The following is a 16,449-nucleotide window of genomic DNA, read 5'->3' as shown; positions in this document are numbered from 1 at the left end:
TTAAAATGTTAATATTTTAATGATATGTTAATAACACACGTGTTATATAAATAAAGTATATCGTAGTGTGGCGATATATTACGGTAAATTAGATATTTATCCTGATTGCTTAAGTTATTTCAACTGCGTACCAATAGTTTGACAACTACGAATGCCAAAGTCGACCGTGCGAAGTGGAAATGATAAAGTAGGAATGCGAATCCTTGACACCAGCTCTCAACGGCTAAGGAATTAATCGGGAAAACGCTCAGATCAGAGAGAGACTTAAGTATTATATCTAATAAAATACAGCTACTAATTTTTTTTTGGGTAAAGATATCAACAACTTTAAACTTTTACACAACAAAATTTTAAACTTAAATACATTAGTATATAAGAGAACGCAAAAACAGCAGCCAAGCCCGAAAATACCGACTCATAATCCCGACCACTCTCTCATTAATGGACGCCTATATAAGAAGAAGAAATATAAATATTGTACCTGTACCGTAGCGTTAGCAACATGTACTGTGACATAACATAATTATCCGTATTTGTTCGTTCACGCCTCTCTCCTTCAACTATGCTAAATACAGTAACTTAAAAAAATACATTGCATATTCAAGTATTATCAAATACCTACGATAAATTTAAGTGTAACATCTAATAATTTTGAAAAAAAATTCAAAATTTATTTCGAACGTAGGTAGCTAGTTATTTTGCAATGTGCAAAAAAACTATACATACCTAAAAAATCAAAAAATCGTACAGATATATTAATATTAAAAAGGGAATATTTAATTTTAAGCGTATTATTGTTAGATCTGATAATAAATACGCTTTTTAATGCAAAGCTAATTTCAATACGACAAATGTTGAACATTTTTATAATCTCCAACGACGACCGGGCCGGCGATTTTTCTTTTTAAGTCCATCCACTGTTACTGTCAATCTTGTAATAAAAATAAATCTGGAATAGATTTATTTTAAGAATTTTCTCGGAAATATCAGAAGCCGTTGAGATATGAATTATAAAATACTTATCAATTTTCTTCAAAACGATTTAGTATGCTGCAATCAGTTCATACAAATAATTGTACAGTCTTTTGTATACACATTCGCTTATCTGCTATATTATGCTAAAAAAATATGTGCAATATGTATATCCGAAAATATATGTACTGTTATTTTATTATAACTGTAAAATAATAAAATTTAAGATGTATTTTATAAATTACTGAATTTTGAGGTTAACTTTAACCTACACAGATAAACACAAAGTACCTACGTCATTTAATCTTTAAACGACGGCACATAGTATACGTACAGTTATCGTCAAAATTGATTGGTGCTACTCACCTTAAGTAGTTTTTGGTTGAAATTGGTTTGTTATAAGTTAGTACTGACTTTGTATAGTTTTAGAATATGAAACAATCAACATTGTCACAGCTGAAATAACGCCGAAACATTTCTACAAAATAAGGGTTGGTTGCACCGTCAACTTTGAAGGTTAAACAAAATTAACGTGCGTGGAAAAACGCGAAGTACTTACGCCATTTTATTCTAAACATCAGCGGCGCGCTCTTTAAAATCAACGTCAAATATGACGGTGCAACCCTAACTCTCAAAACAACCCTAAGAAGAAAAAACTGCAAATTTAAGAGACTAATGTCTTGTTTTTAACGACGTCTCGTTTGTAGGAAGTATCCTACACTACCGACTGTAGACGAAAGGGTATTATATGTCATGTTGAAATTGCCGCAAGACGTCGCGGTGTGTGACGCGGGAAAAACCTGTCTCCGACCTTGGCATCGGAAGCCGGCGCGCTGGCTACAGAGCAGCGAGAGTACAGATTTTAAACTCATTTCTATCGTGGTGTTATGACTTTCCTTTTGCACTTCCAACACTGTTTTTCTTGACGAAGTTTGAAATTGGAATGTTCAGTTTTAAATATTGGGAAATTGACGAGGCTATCGTAATCATGGAATTAGTAGGTACTCTGTACATAGTACCTACTAATTCCATGATTGTAACACATTGTGGCTCTAAAGCCAAAGTGCTCAAATATTGCATGAACTTTGGCTTTCTCAATATTATTATTGACTTGGCATATAAATAATACCTCTATGTTTTGTATAGATTGGGTCTTCTTCTTGTAGATACATAAAATGTGTTATGCATAAGTATATTTATTGGCCCGAGTTCAAATATAGAGTACTTTCTACCCCCAGACACCAGAAATGGGGGTGAAAGTTTGCAAACGCATCAGATTAATTTTGCCGTGAGTGGACAGCGGGAAACAGCTATAAAAAAGCTATATTGTATCGTTGAGATAGTTGAGAGATACTAAGAGTATCCCATAAAACAAGTCACGAATTTACTTTAGGACTAACTAAATTTGTATCTTTATTTTGTCCATAGGTATACACTTATCTTAAGTCAGATGAATAGTGTTTTTTTTTCTTTGAATTGCAATTGATACGTTACGCTACTTTTTCTCTATATCCTTGTGGTCCAGGTATCAAATGGCATCTACTTAGTTCAAGAGTTCTGAAACTCTAAACATCATTGCGAAATCTCAAGAATTTGAGATTTTCTTCATGTTGCTAGGAAGAGGATTACATTTAATAACCCTAATTATGATGTTGTTGACACTAGCTTTATTTTAAACGCGTCTTTTCCAAAAACAATGAAACCGGTTCATTGTTTTAGGTTAGAAACAAACGACGTGTTTAAATTCAAGCTAGTGACTAAATGGAATGAATATAAATAAAAAATGTAACCGTTAGGTTATGTGGTTTTGCTACTTCTGTAAAATTTAAATAAAACTAGAATACAATTGTAATATTTTACCAATAATTTTACATTAACTTTGTGAATATAGGGATAAAACTTAAAACTCAAATAGATATTTAAGTTTTAAGAAGATTTAACCTAGCTTTTACAGCTTAGACAGCAAAAAATATTCTGTTGACAAGTGTTTAGTAAAGCTGTGTATACTTATACAATTCCGCGTAATGGTTGAGGCGTTACTGATAAGAAAACATCAACACAGATTTGCATTTATTGAATAAAGTAGGAAATAGTAAAACAGTTTCATAGAAAATAAAATCACATTTATCATTCGTTTAGCATCAAAGCGTTAGAATTTTCTCTATTAAACGTAAACTTACAGAATACTAAAAACACATCTACTTTACTTTAGAAATGAAAAAAGAATCCGTAATATCTTGCAAAACTGAAGGAGTAAACAGTTCAAAAACAATATTGAAATAGATCTTTTTCGAGTTTGCGAACGTTTAGTATTTTATTTGGTATTTAAGTCAAAGGAGTGGCAATTAGGAGAAGTTTCTCACTCAGTCCGAGTTTGCGTTTGATTTCGCAACGTTCTTCCCTTAATGACTGATTCCTGCCCTCCCTCCCCTAATGGCAGGGGTGGCCCTGGTCTATTTGTTACCGCTGTACAAGCTACTCTCTGGCACCCCCGTTGGCGCTTAATTTAATTGAATGACAGCCTCATAATCGACAACAAGACCTAAAAAAAGTTTGACTGTTGTATAATGCTCTTAGCATTACTTCGCTTCTTCTACATATTATAATTTGTACATTAAAGTTATACACAAATAAATAAAAAAAGACATTTGAAAAAACTGCAACGCCTCCCTCGATACCGGGCGCCCGGGTACGATGCATCCATTGCATCCTGGTAGGACCGCCCCTGCCAAATGGTGATGGCCGGTACTTATTGACGTTTTAGTGGCTCTATTAATATTTATAAGCAAAACCATTCCTTTCATTGGACGGTTATTGCTGATTGCACTATTCATAATGAACGATGTTTATAAATGATTCATTTAATTAATTATTATGCTAAAGAATTTAATTATATGTATTAGGTTGAATAGAGGAGTGTGGTAGCGATAGTTCAGTTGCTTAGGCGTGCGAAAGGAGCAAGTTCGAATCCTGCTTCTGAATATTCGTTAGAGCTGGAGCGTATAGATATATTTGATTTACATAACTTTCTTCAGACAATATTGAAAGGAAACTATTATTAGAATTTGTAGTATTAGAATGTTCAGATAGAAAAGCACCAATCCGTTAAGTATGTCAATTTATATAATAAGTTATAGGGAGTTTTCGTTTTAGTTTTCTGTGAGTAGTTTCGGTCATATTTTCCACTAGCAATTTTTCAAATTGCAAAATTAGGCTAATTTGCGGTGAGACGGGAGACGGGAAGCGGACTGCGAAGTCATTTCGAATCCTAATTTACTGTCTACTAGGGGCCACCCTGAACCCTTAATGAAACGGACGGGCATGGGGTCAGATTCACTACCCTTCGTTGTATTTTAGTATTTATTTTATATTTATTAGTACTAAATTTGGATGAAGTTACGTACTTACTAGTTTTAATATTTTGCCCTGATATCGAATGAATCGAAATAATGTTTATGTTGCATTTATTTTCAAATTATTTTAGTTCTTTATGTATTTTTAAATAGCTAGCCTCGGAAAAATAAATCAAATCCCGAAAAAACGATTATTCGTAAACCATTAAAAAAAGTCATGTTACAGTACTTAATTTCAAGTTATTATGCCATGTGGAAGTTTATAATGTAATAGCTATTTATGATTAGCGGTGGTGATTCATTCTAGTGGCTAATGAATGCGGTATGTAGGATTGAATTATTAATTAACTTTCAAAGATTCTATATTATTTGATTTTTATTCGATGTTTGTTTGATTATTTCAGTTTTATTTATGTTTCAGTTTTGGGGATGTTTAAAGGAACTAATAAAAGCAAAACATTTTTTTAGAATTTTTGGCTGTCTCTTTTCTTGTAAATTTGTTTGCGCATCACGCAAAAGTTCTGTATGGAATTTAAGTCTAACTTAAAATCTGGTATAGGTTTCATAGCGATACGTTGCTTAGAATCTAAGATATTAGTAATAAATATTTATAATAATGTACAGATATTACATGCGCAAGTAAGTTTTTCATACATACCTCGCACGTTTCAGACCGTGTTACAACGACCCGTGGTCATCGACCGAGGGAGAGAGCCATCGGTGACCACATAATTGTTTGAGTATAATCAATTTTAATCAGTAAATCATTACATAAATGTATCGGTAACTATATTACAGTATACATCTAATAGTATTTCATTTCGACAAGGCTGATTGTCTGAACAAAAATATTCTTGTCATTAATGAAATTAGAAGCTTGCCTATGAAGTATTTCGCTTTCAACTATTTTATTGGAATCATTCCAAAGGTAATCTATTATTTGCATTTTGGTTGATGATAAATTCAAAAATACTTCTTTATACGTGTAAAATTTTACTAACATTACGTATGTAATTATACGTGGTATCATTTTTGGAATAGGTATATTGTTATAGTGAGAGTTCGGTCATCCTACTAATATTATAAATGCGAAAGTTTGTGAGGATGTGTGTATGTATGTATGTACATATGTTTGTTTGTTACTCTTTCACGCAAAATCTACTGGATTGTTATGAAATTTGGTACATGGGTAGAATATTACCTGGAATAACACCTTTTATCCCGAAATTCCCACGGGAGCGAAGCCCCGGGGCGAAGTTAATGACTTATACACTCATAATAGAGTAAGGGCCTGTTTTACCACTATCTGATAAAATATCATATTGTAATCTGACAGATAAACTAACTTCTAGATAAGTTTGCTAGATAGCCCTATTTAATACTTGTGAAACACAAGTTTAACTTTATTCCTCAATCAATCAATATGCATGGTATGTTACGTAGCTGTATCTACGTTAGCAAAGGTATATAACGTTGTTTTTTTTTTGTTTCAGGAATTTAGGAGCTGTGTTATACTTTTGTTTTGAGTAAGTAAATACATCATTAAACACATAAATGTTTTTTCTAATTCAATGTATATAATAACAAAATTCATCTATTGTTTTAAAATCGTAGAGCTGCCAACATCAAAGAGTTTTTTACCTGTCACACTGTAAATAAAAATACCTAAGTTTTCTTAATAGAAGAAAGGAAAATTTTCTCAACTCAAAACTGTATCAAAATATGTTTAAATGTGACAGATACATGAAATAATAAAGAACGAAGTCGATTCGAAAGTATAAGACGATTATGTCCGAAGTAGTGATGTGAAGATTTTATTTCATACCTTGTAGTTTGATATAATCCTTGCTAATAAGCCGCCAGCATCATAGCAGTTACTAAACCTAAGACAAGATCTTGCACTTAGGTTAAGTGCAGTTAGAAGTTTGTTTTTACATATTTTGCTTATAAAATACTGAATATTTTGCCGCGAGTCCAAATTATTTTAAAACATGATATGTGTAGATATACCTATTAAAGGCAGTAAACCGACGCATTATGTATTATTTTAATGTGTGCGATTTTGTCCTGAAGTGATTTTTTTGATTTGTAACGATTTTCCTTTATCAAGAAACTAGCGACCAGCTTAAGAAAACCGGCTAAAATCATAATAAATTGAACACCTAAATCTTCCTCTTCAAACACACAATCTATTAAAAAACCCACCTCAAAATCCGTTGCGTAGTTTTAAAGATATAAGTATACCTACATAGGGACAGACAGAGAGAAGCGACATCGTTTTATACTGGTGAAGTGATATGAAGAAAAAATATTAATACATGGTGAAATATTTTAAACTATATAATCGGAACATAACATTGCAATTAGTTTTCCATTTTCAAAGGTCAAGCAACATATAAACGAGAAATGGGACATATTATTAAAAATATTTAGATAAATAAAGATAAATGTGATAGTAGGAGGTATATTTAATGTGGGTGTGTTACCATCTACAGTCAACAGAACGTTAACCCATCCAAATTCATTGCAAATTACTAACTTGATGTGCTGTTGACTGTACATATCGCCATTTAGTCTATCCTCAACTATAAACAGTAAAGACACGTACGACTGCGTCGGAGCACTTTCTTTGTCACTTGGAACACGTGCATACAAATTAGTACCGGTAGCTTGTTCCAAATTATAGGGAATACAGAATAGAAATGAAAAAGTACTTTTTTCCAATTTTTATAGAGTTTCTTTTAGGTTCTATTGTATAATTGTTCTCATATACAAACAGAGTAAAACTTCACGATTATGACTTGAATTTTAACACAATTAATAATAGAAAACTCGCCTATTGTCACACATTCAATGTTGAGTTTAAATACCAGTATATATTGCTTAATTTATTTGTTATTGTTAAGCGCTGAACAGAGTGATACTATCTACTAAACTAAATGGTCTACTATACAATGTATAATGCTTCTACACAATTTTTACTGCGTGAATTCATTTTGGCAAAACTACTACATAGTAACAACATTATCTATCATGCATTGATGCGTTAAAGACGTTTACGTTTTAAATCACAAACTACACATACCTGCAGAATGTTGCACGTTATATCACAATACATCAATTAAAATTGTGTTTTCCGATTGCGGAATCGTCTATTTGTTGATGGTTGGGATCTAGTAGAAATTTGTACATAAATCATAAAAAAATATTTATTTGCATTGTAATGCTGTGTTGCTTAAAAACAAACACTATAACTTTGTCTGCTCTATATGAGTGATGCTATCCATACATACATCTCCATCTCTTACGGGGCAGAGAGAGCCAAGAATATAGATGCAGATTATATATTTATCTAAATCTATAGAGCTTTCGACTTTATCTGTCGGATGGCATGGCAACATCTGGTGAGGGATAGAAGTGGTGGGAAACAGAAAGGGAAAGCTTTTACCCAGCAGTAGGACTTTGAGTTTAAAAAAGTTCTCAAATAAAGAGTGTCATTGACCCTCTATTGGAAGCTGCGTTTTCTGGACTGCATGTCCGTTCAGTTCACACAGAGTGAACGATGGCAAACGACGGTGACGTTTATTGAATATTACAGCAGCTATTCGTGTCTCTTTCCATATTATTATGATGACAATCTGTACTGTGATAATGTCGCCAGACCAAATAATCATAAGATTTTCCTATTTCCTAGTTGGTGGATGATTATCGCTAGAGCATGGCAATGGCAATTGCATAGATAGATAAATATGTATTTGTAGCTATAAAATACATAAATACAAATTAGAGATACAGAATAATCTTATAAGAGACAGCTTATATAAATACAACATGGGCAATGAAATTAAGTGCTTGCTGCAGCAATACAAAAAGGACACTTACTCAAAGGGCACAGGGATGGAATGTTTGACTTAGATAGTTTTTGTCATTCTATATAATTTTGCCTCAATGGAAATGGTGTTTTAGATGCTGTACTCATAAATAAAGATGTTTAATGGCTTGCAACGGTAATTGACCTTGTTACAAGTTAACCCATGACGTAAACTCTTGACGCAACTGTCTTTAAAAATATCCGATAATACGATGATTTATTATTATGATGAACGTTTTGGCATAGAATATCATAAAACGGTAAACAAAGTAAACGCTACACCTTAACAACTACAATATAATGTGTTATAGGTAAATACTCGTAAAATCATGATAAAGTGCAGTGAAAATAAAGCATTTTTTTGTTTTTCCGAGATAAAATTTTTTTTTCGAGTTATAATAAATAGGGATTTCCCTATTTTATAAAAAGAAATGTTTAAAATATCCCATTGGTAGATAGAGATTATCACCAACAAAAACAAACATTTGATTAGTGATTTATATAACAAGATATGGTGACGAAGATACATCAGTGAGATAATACTACAAAACATGCGATTAGTCGCAATCTCGAGCAGACGAAGAAAAAAGATAGAACATTATTCACACGCTCGTTACCGCGCGCAAACTCTTGCGCATGGTCGGAAGCGGAACCAGGCACGCGATGTAGGTATATCCTCGGTTATTTTCGTTACGTCTATTTCTGTTACGTAGGAATTCAAACGCCTCCTTGTCAATGTAAAGATAGAATTCTCTAGCTATACCTACATTTTTTACATGTAACCTAATTATTGCTATTTAAATTAATGGAATTTATTTTTGTATCATTTTTATCTCATCTAGGCTTTCCAGATTACTTCCTTACCCGTAAAGACTCAGAGGCAAGGGTCCGCATTCCTACTTTTTCCACTTTCTTAGCTTTGTGTCTTTTCTGCCCTTGGCATCCTTACTTATCCACTCACTCCATTAGCAGCACATATTTTCCTTCAATTATGCTAACACTTCTTCTTCTTCAAAAAAGCAATAAAAAGACTAATGAGGCTCTGTATGATCAATAGATTACAAAAGTTTTAGATACGCAAAAAATATTTATTACAAATTGGAATCAAAACTTGTTGTTATTCTGTCGTGTCACTTTTCGCGTAAGTAATTTTGTGACCCTTCCAATTGGTTATGTGAAGTTAATCTACAGAAATGCCAGCCCGTTTGCGGAGGTGAAACCGCTTAAGTATCACATTGAGTTTATAACTCTTGTTGTATACGAGAGTGGGTGACCGAAGCCTAAAGGGTTATAAATTTAAATATCATGCAATTTTTTGCAGCATGCTCGGTCCATGAAACTTATAATTTTTTGAAGAAAATTAACATGAAGTATTAGGTTAAATATTGTGATTCGAATTAAATTCTCTTGCTGCAACAGTACAGCCGTTGACTCGAATTACACTCGTCTGAATTCTCGACGTTTAGATAAGCTAATTTTACTGGAACTAATCAAAATAATATTACCGTATTATTTCTTTCCGTTAACCGTAAAATCTCGATTTCATAGCAACGCATACACCATTTTTATGTTTGCGTAATACTAATTTTCTCTGCAGCATCATGAAATTGAACTCGACTTTTTCGTAACATTACTGTAAGAATATTAATTTTATAAGCCTAATTAATTCATCTTCTACTAATAGTAGATACTAGTACTACTAATAGTTACTGAAACATATTCCCACGAAAAAATATGTGAATTTTGAAATAAACAAGGAATACTATTGCCAAGAAATCACTTACTTAATATATGATTGTGGCCCGAATAACAACTATAATAACCAGTATAAAATAAGGTCGTGGGTTATTTTATTTGTGTTTTATTGTTTATGGACAATCACGTCGGGATGTCGTAGACACCTGTAGCTTCTCGGGCCAAAACATACAGTCGTGTGACGTTAACAATCATTGATGTTGCTGTGTTTATCATTATCTTTGTACACATACAATATTATCTTCATCCCTACGGCCAAGAGTTTAAAAAAATAATTCAAAGGCCAAGCTTGGCTAGATTGCAGCTTATTTATGGACTTGAGATTCTTCTTCGCTAATCTCCTTCTCATCTCCGCATGTTGCCAAACGGAACCGGTTTGGCGCTGTGACGCCGCCAAGCCCGGGATCAGCTTAAAATTTTGAAGATTTTACAACTGGGCGCCTTTCCGACGACAACCCTGCTTGGGATTGTTATTATAGCCTATCAGCTGCCTAGGCTATGTATCCCTTAGTCGCCTTATACAATATCCCCGGGAGGATATGGAGCGGTCCCCATTCTAGGGCACAAGTACACGCCACATTTAAATGCTAATATGTCATTGTTATCAACAACGCTGTCTCTACATGTGTTCGGCGCCGTCTGTATAATTAAATCGTTCATGAGGTGTTACATCTGTATAATTTTCAATAGATTCGATCAGACACACAATAAACACGCTTGTCTTAGGAAGGATGGGTGTTGATTGCTATTTCTGATTAAATGGTGTGAAGAGTAACATAATCGAGTATGTAACAGGAATAACATGAGATAATGATTTTGGTTAGTCATAATTCATAAATATAGATTAACATTTACCTTGATAATCGATCATTCGTAGAAGTATTCAATAAATATTCTTTCTATTCTACATTGATAGGCAAAAAATCGGTAATCAGACCTTATTGGCAAAGTATTTATTTTTCTACTTAGCTATTTACATTGTAAACAAATACTTAAGCAGATTCTTGTGCAATAAAACATGATTTGCGACTGCGACAGTAACGCAGAAACTTCATTGTTCCAATTTAAACGTTTCGAAAATTTATCAACGTTAGGAAATTACAATGGGATCTAAAAATATTCTTCGGATGTTCAATATTTGATTTTATGCACCACGTGAAGTTAGTTGGTTTCATGAATTTAATTTCAGCATCTTGAACTGTGAGTTGATTAAATTTATTAGGAAACCACATTACTAACAAGATAATTAGTCATCGAGCCCAATAATTCGATTTATATACTTTCCTCACAAAAACTCCATGCGACTATATGTCCATCGTTATCTTTATATAGAGTCTTTTGTCTAAATGCTCAGTCTATGTAAATAACTTTTCGAAAGTATCACGGACTGAACATGTACCTACCTAGATAAAACAATCCACAGCGAGTAAAAGTAGCCCTATCGCGTCTGTCTGTATGAACGCGATATCCTCAAAAACTACGTATGTATATTGTATATAGTGTTTAGCAATGATTCTTGAGGTTTAGGGATATAATTTATGATGTTTTTACCCGAGCAAAGCTGGAGCGGGCCACTTGTAATTATTATTAAATTTAGATATTTTCAAAGACTAGTGCACCCACACACTTGTTATTCTGAATTCACGTGAAAGTATCTTTACAAATGTAACTCTAGGTCAAGATTGAGCATTGGACATCGATGGCTCGCTGCCAAACCTTTGTCTTATTCTAATAATCAAAGTCAGAAAGGGACAGTAAGCAAAGTTGTTAGTTTTGTAACCACGCGACGTCGTAACGTACGCAAAGTATTTTCGCAATTATTCAGTACACACCATGTTTACTTAAGTACATGCCCTTGAAAAAGTTATTTATTTTACAAGCAGTCATTTACTTAATTATTATCGTAACAATAATTTAACAATTTTCCTACAAATTAGTAATATATTTAATATTTTCAATCAGAAAATACATAAATTATTAACTTTACATATTTACTCTCCGTATTATTTAGGTTTATAGTTCCGAGAATTATGTAAATGGAAATTCAACAAAGTAATTATTTGCCTATACGAATACATTTCTTACAATTAGTTATCAACTGTGTAAATACGTGCTTTGTTATTCATATTATAATTGTGAAACAGTTATTAGTAGCAACCTGGCGAGGCTTCGCACAGTCTAATACGCTGTTTTGTATGTATAAACCTCTGTTAGTAAATTGTCTAAATAACAGTGAAAACTGCATCAAAATTCGTTGCGTGGTTTAAAAGAAGAAAGCTGAGAAATAGACGCGGTGGACGACTTTGTTTTACACTTAAGTTGTGTTATGATTAGACATTGAAACACTTTATTTGTATTACTTTGTAATGGCGACGAGGAACAAGTAGGAAAGCGGACCTGGATGTTTGATGACTGAGAAAACAATCGGGAAAACATTCAGATGAGATAGAGACACATGTAATATTTACGCGGTTCGACTTGGTCTCTCTGCACCCAGACTGTAAGTAAATATTTGTTTTTACGACAGAGTCGAATCATGCTATTCTCGTAATGTGTACATTTAACTTCCGAAAGACAGCGTGGAATTTAATTCGAAGAAAGTGTCGTGTCTGTCTACACTTTCTACTTTTGTTGAAAGTGCATTGATTTCATTGAGTATACTTACGAATACAAAAATATTGTCTTAACGCGACAAATTGAAAATAATTGTCAAAATTAACGAATAATGCTATGTTATTTTTCTCGCATGAATTGTCTGTGAAGGGCTTACTTAAGAGTAATTTTAAAATAGACGTTGCAATCGTCAATATAGCAACCTGTCATTATTGTAGTTTCGATTTTTCGTTTCGATAACTAATTTCTAACGAGGTTTGAAGCCACTGTTTATCAGTCGCTGATCTAGAATAAACAGCTAACATGATACAAACATACTTAATTACATACGGAATTCCGTAATTAGGTCTTTATATTTAGAGCCCATATAAAAGAGTTTGACTCAGTGTGGTCATTTACCAGATAACCTACGCGTTTGTCCAAAACGTGGCCAACTGTGACCGTGTCTACCTACACGAATAACGGCATAGCTTCAGCAATAAAGGCGCTTGAATGTTTTTGTTGGAATTTTTATTTCTCGTTGTTTATGATATGGTCAATGTATGTATTTATATTCAATCTTATGTAATGTCGTATCGTTATTATTTTCTTTACTTGATGTTATAATATAATCGTTTGTATATTGTTTTTTGGGTTGATTAACATATTTTTTATCACGATTTATTTTATTATTTGACCACTACATTGATATCTAATATCTCTTCCTTTCTTTCTTTTAGAGTGTTTTAATTGTTGACACTGGTGTCAACATCTTAGTCAAGTCGCCTAAAAGCATCTGACATAACACTAATTGTAGTGTCCATACTATTACTTACCACAGTGATGCCTTTAAACGACTTGAATAAAATCTTGACGCTAGTGTTTCACCACATATTTTAGTTGGAAATCAGTTTCGGTATGAGACGCATTAAAATCTGTCTTACAATGTTTTAAGTAATTCTAAATGCAGCTATTAAAATAGGCATTAAACTTAAAAGCCACGATTTCGTAGTATTTTCTCCAAAATTTCGTGACATTGATAAAATCTTTGCTCTGCGTGTTCACATCCGTGAAAATAGAAGCGACAGTAGTATTTATGCATCGTGGACCTTGGCTGCATGCCTTATTAAACTGACACACATACAAACTATTATCGTGGAAAATTTTAATTTTACGAAAGCATAAGTACATATATTTCTTATACAATGTTTGTACTGAGCCAGTTCTAAAGTTTATGATGAATAATATGATTTAAGAAATTAAATGAGCTAACCAAAGCAAAGAGCTATTATTGCGCAAAATCAACGTACAGTGGACAGAACATTAATCTGTCCAAATTCATTGATATCCGCCGCCATTTGTGCAGCATAGAGTCCCAAGCAGGGTAACTTGACATTTGTTTGACTGTAAACCAGCTTTGTATCAACCAATATGAAAACTAATTAATAATACTAGACTACTAGAATACTTAATAATTTATAATACTAGATCAATTAACGTATATTTCTTTATCAAAACACTACTTACCTGCAATCCGCAGTGTTACCCGCGAAATTATATAAAAAATACTTTCGTTTTTATTCACAGTAGCGCCATCTACTTTATAAGGCGCCATTGACTATCAGACTTTTTTGAAATCCTACGGGAACTTTCGGAATTGAAAGTAGGTATTAATCCAAAGTATCAGCTACCAGCTCATTACCAAATTTCATAAAAATGGCTAAGCCATTTGAGGTTGAAGAAGTAACAAATATACTCACAAACTTTCGCCTTTATACTTACTCGTAATATTAGTGGTATGGGATACTGTATCACCATAGCAATCGAAAAGGTCAAAGATTTTGTGATGGAGTTTTATACCAGAGGCATAATAAATTTAAAAATAATAAACGTGATTAAGAACAATTGATTGTTCAGGTTAATAAAAGAAAAGGAAGTTAGTTAGTTGATGATTAGTTCTAAAATCGAATGTAATTAATGACATTAATACGCAAAGAGAATTGATGTAAAACTGTAAACAGTCTTGATTGAGTTCTTTATCGATATTTAACTGGCTGAATGAACTGCTAAAAATAAAATGCTTATTCTGAAAACCAAGACAAATTTCATTAAACTGTGCAAGATTTACGGAAGAGTTTTATAGACATCTTAACCTTCTTCAAATATGCAAATACTGGAATAAATAATTATAGGATTCTTAAAGTAAACCTGTCTAATATAATTATAATATAAGCCGGGTTCATTAATTTTCAATTAGGTAATTAGAACGCAGATATTTTGAAACTAGCTAAGACTATGCCTATATAAGTAGCTAAGTAACAACTTCAAACTTATCATCTGTTTCCGTTCTTCACGAGGTTCTCTCTGTTTATAATAAGATTGTCCTAACCTTCATCATAATAAACACAATTCACGACCCTAATAAAACTATTTTCACAATACTAAGGTCTTTATATGTTAACAGATGTGACTTTGATCCAGCACTGACTGTAACCTCCAAACTTGTCATCGTGCAACTGTGAAATGTATCAGGCATTGTAAAATTTTGACCAATGTCAAAAGTGGTTGGTTGTTACCCAGGTCGTTCCGGAGGGCCTCAAAGTAATTATATTGTGTTTTTTTGTGATCGATCTATTTTACGTTTGTTGTTGAGTTGTTTTAGAACAACTCAACAACAAACGTAAAAAATTAGTTTTTTGAACTATTTTTAAAGACACTGATAACTCTAAGGACTTTGAAACGATGTTCAATCGATATTACGTGTCTATAGTAGAAAATAATGTAACACCTTAGTTGTTTACTCGATTCAACTTCGACTAAACTATTCAAGGAAGAAAGGTTTGAATGATCAATAAGTACCTATGTAGGGTATAATGTATAAATTTGAGTCACTGGAATCAATTGAACTAGAAAACCTTTTTGAAATAAGTTAAAGTCTACGAGACACTAATAAATATATAAGTGAAAAGATATCAAAAACTAGACTTAAATTAACTAGAAAAATTCACATTGCACGTAAAGGGACATCCAAAGAAACTAAAAATGCGCGCTCGGACTTCTAAAACAGTCACTCAAAAGTGAATGAGCTCACGTTGAAAGAAACTCATTTCCGCTTGTGACTTTCTCAATACATTTCATTTAAATACTTTTCTTAAGGGGACTTAATGCAGAGCGAGTGTTTTAATTTACTGACGACTCGCACGGAGACAAGGGAATGCTTTCTGGAACTCATGGTTACTCATCGCCTTAACTCTGAATGTGAATGGTACCTAACAGAGCTATTTGAGGCGTATATGCTTGTATGAGCCGGCTGGCAGGCTTAGATTACATTGTAAGGGTTTTATGTTAATTGTAATAATTCGTTTACAGAGAAATAAGGATAAACTTTGAATTAAAAACCTTTCATCCACGTCCGAAACAAATGTTAAAGGAAGTGAAGACGAAAAATAATGCCTCAATTTTGATAGTACATTATTATTTGTATAAAATGTTGAATATCTTCTCAATGTACCGGTTAATTAATAAAATTAATCGCTTTTGAATATGACACTGAGTTCAAAATATTATTAACTAGCGGCCTGTCGAGGCTTCGCTCGTGTAAAACCATAATAAAGTATATACCTAAACCTTTCATAGGAATCGCACTATCTATTGGTAAAAACCATACAAAAATCCGCCCAGTACTTATTTTTTATGTAAGGATCTTATCGTAGGGTATCTGTATGGAATTACAAGTTAATTTATGATAGGAATAAAGTGCTTTGGATATTGAACTGCAAAAGCGATGTAATTATGTTAGATACCTATTTAATACGGAAATTCAATTGGTAGGTACTACTTGGACCTACCGATAAAAAGACTCTCAAGGTTGATTTAAAGCACATTCACTGCAACAATTCACTTTTA

At 32.8% G+C, this 16,449-nt stretch overlaps 1 protein-coding gene across 4 annotated transcripts in view; it reads left to right on the top strand.

Annotated features, from left to right (window-relative positions):
* Window positions 1–16,449, top strand: part of LOC128673681 (uncharacterized protein) — a 66,649-nt gene that overhangs the window by 20,264 nt on the left and 29,936 nt on the right. For all 4 annotated transcript variants that reach the window (XM_053751702.2, XM_053751703.2, XM_053751700.2 and 1 more), the window contains exon 2: window positions 5,819–5,851. Coding sequence is in view for 2 of the 4 variants with exons in the window: in XM_053751700.2 (XP_053607675.1) it covers window positions 5,819–5,851 (33 nt within the window). In the remaining 2 variants the exon portion in view is untranslated. The remainder of the gene's footprint in view (window positions 1–5,818; window positions 5,852–16,449) is intronic.

The sequence above is a fragment of the Plodia interpunctella genome, chromosome 11 (assembly GCF_027563975.2).
Source record: "Plodia interpunctella isolate USDA-ARS_2022_Savannah chromosome 11, ilPloInte3.2, whole genome shotgun sequence".
In the NCBI taxonomy this organism is placed as follows: Eukaryota; Metazoa; Arthropoda; class Insecta; order Lepidoptera; family Pyralidae; genus Plodia; species Plodia interpunctella.
Note: the sequence above shows the minus strand (reverse complement) of the source record. Positions and strands in the feature narration are given on the sequence as shown.